The following is a 15,436-nucleotide window of genomic DNA, read 5'->3' as shown; positions in this document are numbered from 1 at the left end:
TTATCTATCTTGACTGATAATTTACACCGTAAGTTTTCACACCCCGGTTAGATTCGTATGCAGAGAGCCATTTGTGCAGAGCCCCATAAAATGGGTCCGAGGATCATGAGTCCGTGGAAAAGACGAGGCCTTGTGAGTTTTAGCCGTCTGTCTCCAAGGAAGATTTGTCTTCCAACTTTGACCTAGAGGCCAACTCTGTGACAAAAGGTCTAACAGGCCATCTCACACACAGAGGGTCCATAAAGGGCTGTGCCGTCCGGCCGTCCAGGTCATGTACTGCACGACCCCAGGGGAGACTCCATGCACAGAGTACAGTGTGAAGGGTGCCGTTTGGAACAGTACAATGTGACAGCCCCCATGCAGATGGAGGGGGCACCATATTCTTGTTCAGCCTAGTTCAGTGAGCTTTCATGGCGATATGGCATGTGTTGCTTACCCCCTCAAGGTTTCTTATCAGCTGATAAAGTGTTACAGCCTGTCTGGTGTCCCTTTCCTCTTCTTTACAAAGTAATATTGTTTGGGAGAATATTCAAATCTCCAGATGGTTCTTCGGGAAATGGTTTGAGCAGCCTGATGGAGGGAGACAGGCTGAAATCAAGAAAACTATAAAACCAAATTCCACCTGCCCTTTCTGTCAGTTATGGAAAACACTAAACCCGTGTTTTTCAACCACCAGTCCGCTGACCGGTCCTCCAGAAATTTCGTGCGGGTCTGCCAAAGAGTTTACCACCCTGACGTTGTATGAAGATTATAGACCTGATGATCTTGGTCAAATCCACTTATGCTCAGGGTGATTTCTGCCTTAGTGGTCCTTGAAATAATTGTCTTAGTTTCACTGGTGCCCAAGTGCAAAAAAAGGTTGAAAACACTGCACTAGATGACCATTGCTCCACGCAGGAGAGAGACGGCAGGCAACCTTTGGAGCAGTCCCCCAGGAGCCTTCTTGGGCCAGCCTCCAGGTGGCTCTTCCTTCACGCCTGCGGGAGGGTCCAGCCCAGCCAGAGCAGTGGCAGGGGCAGAAGCCTGCCCTCAGAAGGCTGCACAGCCTTGCCTTCTCCCTTCCGCCTCCCTCTGCCGCCTGAGGCACACTGTGTGGGGGAGGAAGCAAAGCCTGAGCCCTCCCTGACCTGAAACGTGCCCTTGACACCTCTGCCTGGCCCTGTCAATCCTGAGTTCCATACAACAATCCGGGGTTAAACAGAAAGGCCCTGCTTTTCTATGCAGTTCCTTGAACTCTGCCCCCAGCACATGGAAAAAGTGTGTTTTGGGATTTGGGGCATCAATTCTCATGTGCACAGGAGGGTACAATTGAGAAAACACCGTCTTTTTGCATAACCTGCTTTTTAAAGAGTGGCTCAGTGGGCTTAGACACTTCGTGGGCCCTTCGTGACTCAAGAGCCCTGCCCCATCAGCTTTCTATCTAAAGCTTGCCAGAGCATCAGAACAGAAAATCAATCGGCCCACAGATGTATGTATTTTGTTTGGTCAACACTGTTGTTTTAATTGAATTTGAATGTCTGAAGTGGGGCAGGCATTCTCTATTTCTCCAGACTTCCTGTTCTGTCCATTTCTCATATTTTTTTTTTAAGCAAAAGGGAGTGAGATAAAGAGAGACATATAGAGATAGACAGGAAGGGAGAGAGATGAAAAATATCAACCCATAGTTGCAGCCTTTAGTTGTTCATTGATTGCTTTCTCATATGTGCCTTGATTGGGGAGCAGGGGGCTCCAGTATAGCAAGTGACTTCTTGCTCAAGCCAGCGACCTTGGACTCAAGCCAGTGACCTTGTCTTCAATCCAGTGACCTTGGGCTCAAGCCAGTGACCATGAGGCCATGTCTATGATCCCACCCTCAAGCTGGTGACCCCATACTCAAGCTGGTGAGCCTGCGCTCAAGCCAAATGAGCCTGAGCTCAAGTCGGCGACTTCGGGATTTCAAACCTGGGTCCCCAGTGTCCCGGATGGACACTCTATCCACTGTGCCACTGCCTAGTCAGGCTCACACATTTATTTTCATTACCTCCCCAGTCCCTGCAGACTTCAGAATTTGCCCTAGGGATTTACCCAGAAAGGTACAGACAAACCATTTAGGGGTCTAGAGTCACTGATCCTCACCCAGGATCAGCCAGGGGTCAAGAATTAGTGGTTGACACAGCATCCTCTAATGAGAAGGAAATACAGTATAAGGGTAGGGGATAGTCAACTCAACCGCAGTACGTGCACCCCTCAGTCTCACCCCCAGCCTCGCCCAGCCCTACACCCTGCTTAGGGGAAGTACCTGTACAAGCCAGCTGTCTGCAGTGTCCTGGACTAGTAGCCTGTGAACACCACCTTTATGTTGTGAACACAGATACATAAGTAACATACATGTTTATTGTGCCGTCTATCCATGAAAGGACACTAAACCATGCGGCTCTAGGGAAGGCCCTTGGCTGGCTGGGAAGGTGGGAGGCATAATTTTCACTGTATACAGTCTTTGTTTCATCTGAAATGTATGCCGGATGCATGAATTACCTTTTATCCATTATCAGAACCCTAAAACTCTGTGTGGAGAGCTTCCACCAGCTATAAAGCTTGGCCTTAGACTTCAGGGCACAGTTCCAATGGGCCATCTTTCCAACTAGTCTAAAGCAGTCACTTCCTTCTCTGTGGCCCTCATCCACTTTCGTTAGATGTCTTTTACAAGAATGCGGTGGCCTGACTCACTGATGTGGTCCTTGAGGTTGGGGCAGGTTATTTATGTCTGTAAGAGTCTAATGGCTCAAAGAAATCAACTTGCTGAACAGAAACAACCCCCCCCCCTTCTTCCTAGTTTGAAGCCACCCCTGAGGCTTATTTTCACCTTATTCAGCTGTAGAAAGATACAGCTGAGGGGTGACTCTGGGACATTCCCCCCCATGGGTAGTGTCACCTCCGAGCATGCAGAGCGAGCTGCCCAGTAGAAGTTTCTATTATACTGTAGACGTTCTTCACCCTACGTCCTGGGCACTAGCTGAGGATGTAGAGCGTTCTTCCTCTAGGAACAGCCCCATAAGCCTAACCACACAGCCCTCAGGTATGTTTGATTTTTAAACAATTAAACTGAAAGTGAGGTCAACAAGGTAGTGGGTTCTAAAGTAAAAATTCAGTTTATTCAGCTGTATATGACACAGTACACAGAGGCAAAGTGTTTCACATCATAGATTTCACTTCCAACTCCTTGGAATGTTCATTTCTTTGGCTACAAGGAGAGGCTAGACAGAAAGCCAGGCAATGCTGAGGAAACTGAAAGAAGGGCGGGCGGGAGCAATGCTAACGTCACCCGCACAGGGACGGGCACGGGGCTGCTGGTCGCAAGCTGATTTCCTAGGACGGTTAGCTGGAAGCACAGGGACAGCCCTCCTGCCGCGCGAGCCGCCAGGGCTCAGTCGTCCCCGCCGCACAGGTACAGCAGCGCCTTCTGGTAGTCGCCCTTGGTGTCTTGCTACCATTGGCCAAGAAGAAAAGGGAAATTCAACATCAAGGAAAAAGAAGCTAACTTTGCCATAACATACAGGCAGGGCCAGTGCACACAGCACCTCTCCCCTACGAGCAGAGGAGACTGCGGCCCTGCCCAGATACGAGGGCCTGGATGGCCACACACAAACCACCATCACCACCACCACCCCCACCGCCATCATCATAGGACTCTCATCATCATCATCACCGCCAGAGGGCCCTCAGGGAGTGTGGTCTAGGCGAGTCTTTCAGGTCACACTCTTAACAGAGGGTGGCGGGATTGCGAGGTGCTGGGGACCCGCCCGGTAAGTGACTGCTCTAACCGCTGTGGGGTCCTGCAAACACCCCCCCTCGCCCCAGGGACCCCCCTTTCCAGAGACAATGGGGCCCTTTCCTGCCTCTCTGGGCTGTTTCCTACATTCCCCAGGTCCCATGGAAATAAGCTGGTGAGCTTAAGAAACAATTCCTAAGTCTAAACTTTAAATATATGCCCTAGTAAACCTGGGGCTACCTAACCCACTTCTAAATTCTGCCTCAGTAACCCCGACATGCCGTTGGGAAGGTCGGGGTCCTTTAGAAAGGGGGGCTGCAGCGCCCGTCTGAACGACACCCGGCGAGACCACTGCGAGTGCCGTCCCTCCCGACTACTCTGACAGAGCGAGGGCGTTCCTGGTCGTGCCGCCAGGCCCAGCGTGGAGGGTCTTTCAAGGAATGGAAACAAAATAAAATGGAAAATGTAATTGCCCTAAAGTCTCCTGAGGATGTCAGCAGCTCTTCCAGGATCATCATCAGGAACACCAGCTACACTTGTAGAGTAAGAGGTGGGACACAGGGAACACGGGCCCGATTCGACAGGGTTCCAGGACGAGTCATCAATGGGACTTTCTACATAACCGCCCGTTCCCTCAGGACGAGGTCTCCCCCCCGGCCCGGCCCCCCGACGGCAGTGTGGGAGGACGCGGCTCCGCGGCTCACCTGGATGTAATAGTACAGGGACTTGCCGTACTTCCTCTTGAATTCGGACCTGATCTTCAGCATGTCCACTTCACTGCGGGAGACCATGATGCGGATCAGGACCTTATCACGTGTCCCCTTGCCCTGAAAGTCAAGTTAGTGTTCCAGGTTACAATTCACTGACCATGTCCGTCAATGTTCAGAAGGAATGAAAAGCCAATCTAGTGAGTTTTCTTGCACAGGGATCTGATCTGGACTCTTGATGCTGCTCACTAAGAGATTGCAAATGTAACGGTGAAACTATTCCCTGCAGAAATGAGCATGAAACACACAGACGACATCGGCACAAACCCCGAGGTGCACAATGAACGCACACACAGCACTAAGCACTGCGCGGCTCAGTTCAACAAGTGTGTGAGTTTCCACACGTGACAAACAGTTCCTGGCTCTCGGGGGCCGAGAGAGGCCAGGCCACCATGTTTCCGTCAGGGCGCTCTGCCATGGGGCATCTCATGAGCAGTGAGGACCACTGAGTTTACTGCCAGAGCCGCAGAGCAGAGGCTCCAAGGGAAGGGTCGTGTTTTACACGGACCCTGAGGAGAGATGGGGGAAAGGCAGCGGGCGACCGGGAGACGCAGAGGTGCCTGGAAGCCAGAGGCACATGTGAGGTGTAGGAAACGGGATGGGATCATGGGGAAGCTGCTGGGCTGCCCTGGGGGTCAACAGAACCAAGTCCAAACACGGCTCTGTAACTCCAAGCAAGCCAAAGTTTCTGAGTGCCAGTCTCAGAGACAACAACAGCAACAGAACAATAAGCCTCAGGTTCTTCGATAGTTATTTACCTAGTTAAGGTACATAGTTATAACGATAGTTAAGGTACAGTTTAAGTTGCACGTCTATCCCATCGTGGTCACTTAATCATCTCCCCTCCCTTGCTTGTCTTCATGCTGAGGTAACAGGAGGGAGTCGCTGAGAAATCTGAGCAGGGGTCAGACCGTTTGTCAGCAGGCATCTTTTCTCTCCTGGGCACTTTATTTTCTATCTGTACACAGACACGTGTGCAAGTAGTTGGGAGAGAGAGAAGATGGGTTTGTGGTTTTCTCATCTGTCGAATCCAACCACAGCAGACTGGAGCATGCTGCATCCAGACCGTGGGGCTCTGTGCCCCATCCACTAGGGAAGGACACTTAGTTTGGGGACACAAACAAAAAAGCCTAGTGTGGGAACATAGACCCCTCGGCCGGCTGCCCTTACCTTCATGGAGTCGTACAGTCGGTCGGCAAAATACAGGGGCTTGTTCTGGATACACTGGACTGGGGAGAGAAAAAAGGCGTGGGTCACTCTTCTGCCCACCAGCGTGGGGAGGCCCAGACCTGGGCACAAACCAGGTGACCTGACGCAACAGGAATGGGCGGCAGAACGGGAGTGTCTAAGAGAAAACCAAGGGCCTTCTGAACCACTCAGCTGCACTGTGGTTGCACACCGGGGATTCCGAGGGTAGCAGGAACGTGGGTGGATGTGGGCGCTCCTCCTGCAGGGTCCTTGCTCATGCTATCTCCCTCTTCCTTGGCAATCTCTGTCCTACCAATTTCAGCCCTCCCTTCAACGTATACCGGGACGATTATACAACCACCCAAATCACATAAAGAAGCCACACCTCCCCAACACTCCGGAATTAATGGATGGTCCCTCGCTGCGTCTGCTTCAGCAGGCTGATGGAGACTGCGGCCCACCAGGGACGGGCCTGCCCTTACTCACCCAGGTTCAGGAAGGCGTTCTCCAGGTCTCCCTTGACTTCCTTCTTGATGCTCTCCAACATGTCATAAGGGCTGTAGCTCTTGTACCTTTCAAATACTGAGGACAAGCAAAAAATAACTGCTATAACAGATGCTTATCAAAGCTGTCATTGATCAACCACACCGTTACATACAAAGAAAAATAAAGAATGCAATCACAGCATCCTAGAGGCTTAGGGGCTGCCATGGTAAACCAGAGCTGGCACTGACCCAGTTGCCCTGGGACAGCTGTCCCACGCCCCTTGTCCTGAGTGGCACTGCCCAGGCCACATCTGAACATCTCCCTGTCTCCTGAATGGAACCCACTCCACCTGGAAGTCACAAGAAACAGAACGCAGCACCCAGCAAAGTCCATTACTCCCACAAACATGGCAAAATAAGAGATCCTCCAACCCGAAGGGGCAGCCAGCTAAAGCACCGAACCACGGGAACTCTTTAGGGGAAAGAAGAGTCCAAACTGGGAGAGAAGGGCAAATGGGCCTGGTGAGCGAGACAGGGGGTGCGGTGTGGACAGCGGAGCCTGTCCTGGCAGGGGCGTGACCCCCAACCCAGACCGCCGAGGCCCCAGGAGGGCGCAGCACCCACCTTTCTGGAGGTGGAACACGCTGCGCTCAGTCATGATGTTGATCCACTTGGGAACGTCAGTCCCTTTCCTCTTCACGCCGGCATCGTAGAGGTCCTGCAAGCACAGCCCACGGGGAAGGTAACTACACAATACCCGGCAACGCCACGGAACAGGTCACGGGAGAAGACTACAAGCCGACACCACGCCAGACGAGAAAGGAGGAGTGCATTATAGACGGGGGCAAAAAATGTACCATTTTGGTCACAAGTCTTAACCAAGAGCAGTTTTTCTTTAGACACAGACAGGTTGGCATGAGACTCGCTTGCTCCTGAGGTCAACGCTATACACGTCTCCTTCCTCGACAACCAAGGACAGAGCGCGAGTTCTAGTCACGTAGCAAGACAATCAAACAGTCCCCAGCGTATGCAGCCTCCGTCCTGGTTGGTACTTTAATAGCAAGGAAGCTAGTGGCCGTCTACTGAACGCAGCTGCAGGTCAGGTGCCCGCACCCAAGCAACTGAGACACTCAGGAAATGACAGAGCTGCAAAAGGAGCCAGTCCAAACTTATTTTCAGTTTCTGGAAGATTTACAGACTCTTAAGTAATGCAAACAGTGGTGGGAGAGGGTGGGGACAGGCTTAAGGAAGGGTGGATATTTATCCCATGACCACCTACTATATGGGAGCTGCAAAACCCAATTTCTATTACTTTATTTAAAACCCTTCACCACCTGCTAAGAAGTGCTGTGTAAAATATATTGAAATTTAAAACTGAAATGAATTTAAATAAATTTTGCTTCACAGCTCTTATGCAATGTTCTGAGATAGCTCTGACCCTCTGGGAAAGGCGTGTGGTTCATAGCGAAGTGAATCAGCTTAGCAGACAGTTCTCAGGGATTGTGGAGCTAGAACTGGGAACAGTTCCCTTTGGCTGGAAAAGAAGGCAGGGCTTTTGCCCCCTCCCTGTGCCCCCTTCTTGTCCCTGGCTGTGCCTACACCATCTATCATACGACTCTGTCGGTGTTAACTAGTAGCAAACACACGCCGAGGTGCCCAGCCACGTTGCACCCTGAAGAACTGGTGCTTCCACACACGCAAAGCCTAAAGGAGCACATGTGAGTCAGGTACAGATCCCGGAAGGAGCAACAGCAGTAGAAGGGAACACCTGGTAGCAACTGTGCTCCCAGAAGGCGAGAAGGAAACCCACGAATGCTTTGACATCCCTCCACATGTGGAAGTGATTTCCCCTCCCACGGACTGGACACAGTGACTCACTGCTAGTGAACGGACTAGGACAGAAGTGACAGTGTGTGACTCCCGAAATCAGCACACAAAGCACTTGGCTTCCTCCCTGCCATCTCCCACGGCTCTCTCTCTCTGGTGGAAGCCAGCTGCCTTGTTGTGAGGACACTCAAGCAGCCCTGAAGAGGTGCACAGGGAGAGATACCAAAGTCTCCTGCCCTGAGTCAAGGGGGTGGGCCACCCGGGAGCAGACCTTCCTTACCCTTCCAGGCCCTCAGGTGACTGCAGGCCGCCTCAACATTGTGTCTGCCACCTCATGACAGGCCCTGAGCCACAGCACCCAGCTAAGCCATTCCCCAATTCCTGACCCACAGAGACTGAGAGGTAATAAATGTCTATTGTTTCGAGCCACCATGTTGGGAGGTCATCTGTTATACAGCATAGATAATTACTATTCAAACTATCCAGAAACTTACCAGAAAACAGAAACTCACACCAAAACCCTTGGTACTTACCCGGGCATCTTGGTCAATCAGTTCATAATCAATGACAGAGCCATCTTCTGCTCTTCTGCCCTACAGAAGGAGAAAAGGAAGAACATCAACTATACTCCTTAGCATATTTATTTTCCTGTCCAACTCAAGTAAGCCATTATTTAACTTACTGAACAAATACCCACTTAAAAGTTTTTCTTCACTTTGAAAATTAGACAAGACTAAGGGTGGTGAAATAGCAGAGGCAGTGAAGTGGGGGCTGTGCCTCACAATGTCATCTTCTGTGGTGCCGAGTCCTGGGAGAAGCCCCGAAAACAGAGAGAGGGAGGGAGGGGAAGGAAGGAAGAAAGAAAGGAAGGGAAGGAAGGGAGGAAGGAAGAAAGGGAAGGAAGGGAGGAAGGAAGGAAGGGAGGGAGGGAGGAAGGGAAGGAACAGAAGGCAGTTGGTTCATGATACCGAGTTTCTGCCTCAGCTTCCAGTCCGGGTGGAGAAGTAAGCGTGGAACACATGGTAAAACACAGTACCCTATGGCTCTACAAAGACGGGAAATGCAAATAAGGGAGAAATCTGTCCGAGAGGAGACCATGATATCTGCAACAGTGTGTGCAGCGGAGCTGAACCCGGAGGACAAGTCAGACGGGACAGGAGCTGGGCAGGGGGCGGAAGGCACTGGTCACAGCGGAATATCACAGGGGAGTGAGGGGATGTCCACCCAGAGCAGGTGATCAGAAAGGAATCCTGGGAAGATTAAGTCAGGGAGATCCAGGAGACAGAGGACATTCTAAGAAAGTGGAAAGTCTGGATTTGGTGCCACAGAAATGGACCTTGATCAGGGAAATAAAATGGTGAACAAGGCAATCAGTGGACAGCAGTACGCAGGGCGGGTGGAAGGGAGGAGAGCCGGGGAGGCGGCACGGAGTGTTCCAGTAATGAAGGCGTGAGTGAGCAGGACGCGGCACGCCAATTGATCACCTGTCATCAGGATTCCTGGAGAAAATACTTTCTCTTCCCTGCCCCCAGCACGCAGGCGGTAAGCTGCACACTGGTCAGAACTCAGATTCCGAAGGGAAATGCACTCATCCACATGGATGTGTTAACATTAGCAGACAAAGACCCCCACCTCCTCTCCAGGCAAAAGCCTAGGAGCCGGTCCTCTCCTAAGTGAGAGCAAGTGGAGAGACAGGGTTCACTTCCCACTGGGACTTAGGTGACCACAGACAGAGGCAAAGTGACCTTCCCCAAGTCCCGTGGCAAGAGCTGGCACAGAAATCCAGGCCAGACCTTGAGAGCCACCTATTACTCCTCTGGCCCCCAAAGTGCACCTGACCATGCAGTTTTGCTGGGAAAGAAATCCCATTACACAAAAACGACAACCCTGCAGGGACAGAGCAGACCCACTGTCAGAAATGCCGCGGGAATTTCTGAGGCAGGCACAGAGCATGGAGATAATCTGCTCCCGAGTCTAAAATGAGGTATGTCACTTGCCATGGGAGGAAGCAAGGACAAAGAAATGAACCAGAAACCAACCTTTGCCAGGGCAACCATCAGCTTGCGGAAGTCACCAGATGTGTCAGAAATGATGTCCTTCTCCAGATCAGTCTTGTACACTTGGAAAACAACACACACAGGTTATGCTTCCCGCCTGTGCACCAGCCCCGCCCCACTCCCATCACCCCCTGCCCACAAAGCCTCTGAGAAGCAGAAATGGCCATGGCAGCAGAGGTGCACCTGCCCAAATGTGAGTGGATTTCCTAGAATGAACTGTAGCCTCAGAAAGTCAGAACCAGTCTCATCATCAATAACAAGGGACAAACAGGGCTGGAGTACATCAGAGGTCCTCACGTTCGCCTTTGATAAGCGACCTTTTCTATAGCAAAATATTGGTTCACAACTCCTTGACTTTCAATACTCATTCTGAACATCAAAAAACTTTAAAGGGCTTACACACACACACACACACACACACACACACACACACACAATCATGCTTTCTTCCCAACTGACTGAAAACGAACAATGGCAAAAAGTAGTAAGATTCAAGCAGTACTTGTAAATGAACTTCTACTTTATTATTCAAAATGCATCTATACTGAAACACAGAAACACATCTGCAGTAAGCTGCATCATTCATTCTACCTATACCCTGCCTCCTATACTGCTTGGTGCACACAGGTCCACCTGCCTCTCATAACAATCATCTAGCCCAGATCTGGGAAGCTCATGAGCAGATGCTGGACAGCACCCAATTAATGAAATCCATGTATGCTTTCTACTTCTTCCCATCAGTTTGTTTTTTTTCAAGCGAGAAGCAGGGAGGCAAAAAAACAGACTCTGGCATGTGGCCCTGACTGGGATCCACTTGGCAAGTCCCCTCCGGGGCGATGCTCTGCCTATCTGAGGCTGTTGCTCAGCAACCGAACTATTTTAACACCTGAGGCAGAGGCCATAAAGCCATGGCTACAAGAGGAGAAGAGAGAGGGGGAAGGGTGGAAAAGCAGATTGTTGCTCCTCCTGTGTGCCCCGACTGGGAATTGAACCCAAGACATCCACACGCAGGCGAACACTACCACTGAGCCAACTGGCCAGGGCCTTCCCACCAGATCTTTTAAACAGATTTTTATTTTGCTTCTTTCTATCCTTTTGTAGAAGTTCTAGTGGGACATAATTATCAAAACCTGGGCCATAAGGAGGAGGGAGAGAGACCTGGACCACGGCAAACCCTGGACATATGGCAGGTATTTCTGCATACGTAAACAGACCACCTAGCCTGAACAATGGCCCAGAGAGCTATGATGGGGGCTACAGAAATTGGGCTGAGAGGCTGCATCACAAAACTAAGGCTACTCACTTTCCTTGTAGACTCTGTTAATTTCCTGCAGCTCCTGGTTGGTCCTTGAGCAGATGATCTCAATGAGAGAGTCTTCATCAGTCCCCAGCCCCTGTGAACCAGGCAGCATGAATACCAGCAAGAAAAGTCCTCTTGGCCATCAGCCTAGTTCTCTCCTCTCAGTTGGGTAAATTGCAAACATGGACCGGTCTGTTAGCATGCTCCTTTCTCTACTCCTACTGAGGGATCTGCACTATATTCCTCAGCACGAGCTGATGCTATTTCCTATTCCTTTATAAAATGCCCCACCAGAACACAAGATGGTATAAGTGACACGTGTCAGCTCCAGTCTATTAAGTATAATACATACAGGCGTGGGCAAAAGTAAGCTCACAGTTGTCAGTATACAAGCAAAACACAGCTTATTCTTGTGCTCTTATGTATTAATTATTGTATTACTTATTTGTACTATAACTATAAACCTCCTTCTGCCCACCCCTGTACACAGCAAAAGGGAGAGAAAGCCATGGAATACACCAAAATGTGGGCAGGAGGTTGCCTTCTGGCGATGGGTTTATAACATGAAAAACTTTTTCTTCTTATTCCTGTTTTTCTTTATTTTTCAAATTCTATCCTCACCCACTATTTTAATAGATGGAAAAATAACTTTCTTTATTAAACAATTCTGCTCAGTAATTTAAAATAAGGGACTACAGAGATTTCACATTGTCATTGGCAGCCAACATCGTTAGATTGGATTTAAGTCTTTTTACCGGGGATAGGTATAGATAAGATGAAAATTTTAGCTGCACCTCTTTGAAATGTAAAATTGGGTTAATGTTAAAAATTTCATTCTTGTATTTCCATTTTTGCCTGATTACTATGCACTCTTCGGGCATTTTAGGGAAGCAAAAGGAAATAATGAAGTGCCAAATAAACCTAGACTCCAACACTTTATTAAGGAATGAGAATTTGACGGGTGATGTATTCAGATTTAATATATACACTTTTGAGCGTGCCAGATAGCTTGAAAGGACTAAATGAAACATGTATTTCAAAGCTAGCTTCATGATCAAAGTCAAGATTTAATAATCAGGATTCTCTAATACTTGTCTTTCTGAATATGGAAATATCACTTTGAACTAAGTAGAATTACAACTGTTTAAAATGTAAATCAATTATAAGGTGTTAATACAATAAGAAACTTTAAAAAAAAAAAAAAGGAAAGAAATAAACTTACCGATCCACATGAAAAGTATGTCAGCTATTTAATCAAACTTATTAGAGGTTAGATGCCCCTGCAAAGTGGTTTGTGTGATATAAACTAAGTCTCAGATTAATAGTTAGTTTGGAAATTTTATTCTTAATCTAATCTATGAGCCAATGCCTCTTCTTCCAGAGTTTTTAATCATGATTCATAGAGGTTCTAGTAAAGCCAAACTTTCTTTTCTTCTTAGTAAAGGTTTACAAAGCATTTTATACAATGGTTATAGAATGATGACCAAGCAGCTAAAAATAACTCCTGCATTGGAAGACATGCTATATCCTGACACTGTAGAAATGCAGGCAGATATGCAACGTAAGATCTGTTTACTTCCATCACTGATACACCAGTGTTACTATCTGAAAATTCTAATAGAGTTTTTATCTCTATATTCAAAGATGACCTTGGCGATTTCTAAAACTCGGCCCGAGCTGTCCACAGATTGTCCATAATTCCTATCACAAGGACAACTTTTACTGGAACATATGGTTGATATTGCCACTGGTATCGCCAGAAGTCAAAACCAAAAAAATAAATAAATAAATAAAATTTTTAAAGCATAGTTCAGTTAATGTCACTTCAAGCTTTATGGGTTTCAGAAGGGTACTCAACTGTGACAGCTAATGGAAAAGCTGGCACAAGGTCAAAGATTTAGAAGTCAAAGAACCTTTCATTGGGCCCAATTACATAGATTACAACGGTGACTGACAGCTCAAACGGGTCCATTTCAAGTCACTAATCCTGGTAATAGATACTAGTAAAACTGCATGCAGCACAGCTAAATGAGTTCTTGATGAAAACAAGATAAACGGATCTGAAGTGACGGATGATGTTCAGAAGCAACCTGGGCGAGGGCAGCTCACATCCCCGGCTCCAGGCCCCAAGTCCTGGGTTTTCAGGAGTGTTCTTTTTATCAGGCAGGATCATGAGGTGTTGTTGACATTTTATCATTCTTAATTATACCTTCCCTGCAATACAGCCTACTTAGGAAACTCAAAGCCAATCTGCTCAAATAAACTAGAGAAAGAAAGGCTTCACAACAAATCTTTCAGCGGCCTTGAGCTATCATCGAGTCTGGACCCTGGAAATGCCTGGTGTGTGAAGCTGCCCTATTCTGGAGATTCTCTCTGGGGAAAGGGGTGACACTGAACCGTAACATTAGCTCTGGTGACAGACTCTGCCTCTTCATAATTCAGGAACAGTGGCATCACAGAAAACGCACTCATAGACTTAGAAGAAAAAATCAGCCCTAGAGCTTTTCTCCAAAAGGCAGAGGCTTTCCCCAGGCATACCAGCAGAGGGCAGTGTCCAATTACTGAAAGTGTTGCAGCCACACATGAAAAGGGTCCCTTCTCTGCTTTGCGGCAACATGCATTTATGTTCATGCGACTGTTACGTTTATATAATACTCTGATGTTTTAGGTACACACAAAATTCAGGGCGGTTTCCAAAGTGGAATTTTGATGATGTAATTTAACCCAAAATTCCATGTTCAATTCCACGTTAACTTTGCAAAGAAAAAGAAAAAATACTTTGGGCTACAATACTTCGAACGTAACACAGGTACCATTCACGAGCTGAAATCGCTCCTCATACGCACTGTGATGTTCTTTCTGATTTGATCCGAATTTGAATCAAACAATGGGACTGACTCGGACGTCAGAAAAAGAAACACCGAAGAGCATAAGCAGAATTTGCAAGCTCCACTCAACAAAAGCTCCGAGTTTTACTTTTGCCTTAGTCTCACAACAAATCTTTTTTAAGGAGGAAGTGCAATCAAGGAAGTAGTTTTTCCAAATGGTATTTCAATCGCCCAGGTGGCAAGCAGTAGCAGCTGGTAACTGACTTTTCAGCATCATGAATTTCTTTACAGTCTTAAAAAAAAAAAGTAATTGAAATATTTTTGGTACAAATCCTGAGACTTATAGCTTCAGTTCATTCCAAAAAAGATGGCTCCAAATGAGAATTCAACAAAACTGAAAATCACCTAATTACACTCAGCAAGCTGTAATTCACAAATATTAATGGCAGAATTGACGGAGATTGCATCTCACACGTGTTTACCTTCATGGAGGCCTTCAGCTCAGAAGCATCATACTGAGCAGGTGTTTTCAATAGGCCCAAAATCACCGTCTCCAGGTGGCCGGACAAGGCTGACTTCAGTGCTGATGCAAGTTCCTGCAGGAAAAAAAAAACAGGCAAGAACATGGAACACTTGGTTGATAACTAATATTCACTTAAAAACTGGTGAGTCAAACAAAAGTGAGAGGGATGTTTGTCAAGCAGGTGGATTTTTGGACTCGTCAGGCGTCTTGGATCAAACTATCCCTCAATCGCAGCCCCTGCAACAGACATAGGTGTCCGAAACTGCGAGATCGGACTCTGCTCCGACAAAATTCCTTAAAATCCAAGCTAATGTTGTCTTTACCCTGGTCATTAAAAAGAAACCAGAGGCCCTGGCCGGGTGACCCAGTGGATAGAGCATCGTCCCAGTGCACCTATGTTGCAGGTTCTATCCCTGGTCAGGGCACATATGAGAAGCGAAGATGAGTGCACAACTAAATGGAACAATGAGTTGATGCTTCCCTCTCTGTCTCTCTCTCAAATCAATCGAAAAATTTTAAAAATATAAAAAGAAACCAGAGCAGCTTGCAATTCCTCAGAAAGCAGTGAGTGTGAGGGCATTTTTCAACACACTTGCCTGTGGCAAGAACCAGTGGAATACGGGGCACTTGCTGGGGTCAAGGCCTCTGCTAAGAAGGAGCTGGTCTGAGTGGGGAGCTCCGAGGAAGCAGAGGCCCCCTGACCTGCTGACATC

The 15,436-nt window shown here is 48.1% G+C and overlaps 1 protein-coding gene across 1 annotated transcript in view; it reads right to left on the bottom strand.

Annotated features, from left to right (window-relative positions):
- Positions 1-3,105: 3,105 nt before the first annotated feature.
- Positions 3,106-15,436, bottom strand: part of ANXA2 (annexin A2) — a 44,076-nt gene continuing 31,745 nt past the window's right edge. Inside the window, exons 5-13 of the mRNA XM_066342385.1 lie at positions 14,683-14,796; positions 11,376-11,466; positions 10,055-10,134; positions 8,549-8,608; positions 6,813-6,906; positions 6,190-6,285; positions 5,686-5,744; positions 4,453-4,575; positions 3,106-3,463 (exon numbers count right to left, since the gene is read on the bottom strand). Coding sequence (XP_066198482.1) covers positions 3,404-3,463; positions 4,453-4,575; positions 5,686-5,744; positions 6,190-6,285; positions 6,813-6,906; positions 8,549-8,608; positions 10,055-10,134; positions 11,376-11,466; positions 14,683-14,796 — 777 coding nt within the window. The 3' untranslated portion in view covers positions 3,106-3,403. The remainder of the gene's footprint in view (positions 3,464-4,452; positions 4,576-5,685; positions 5,745-6,189; positions 6,286-6,812; positions 6,907-8,548; positions 8,609-10,054; positions 10,135-11,375; positions 11,467-14,682; positions 14,797-15,436) is intronic.

The sequence above is a fragment of the Saccopteryx leptura genome, chromosome 6 (assembly GCF_036850995.1).
Source record: "Saccopteryx leptura isolate mSacLep1 chromosome 6, mSacLep1_pri_phased_curated, whole genome shotgun sequence".
NCBI lineage: Eukaryota > Metazoa > Chordata > Mammalia > Chiroptera > Emballonuridae > Saccopteryx > Saccopteryx leptura.
This window is presented reverse-complemented; position numbering and strand designations above follow the sequence as displayed.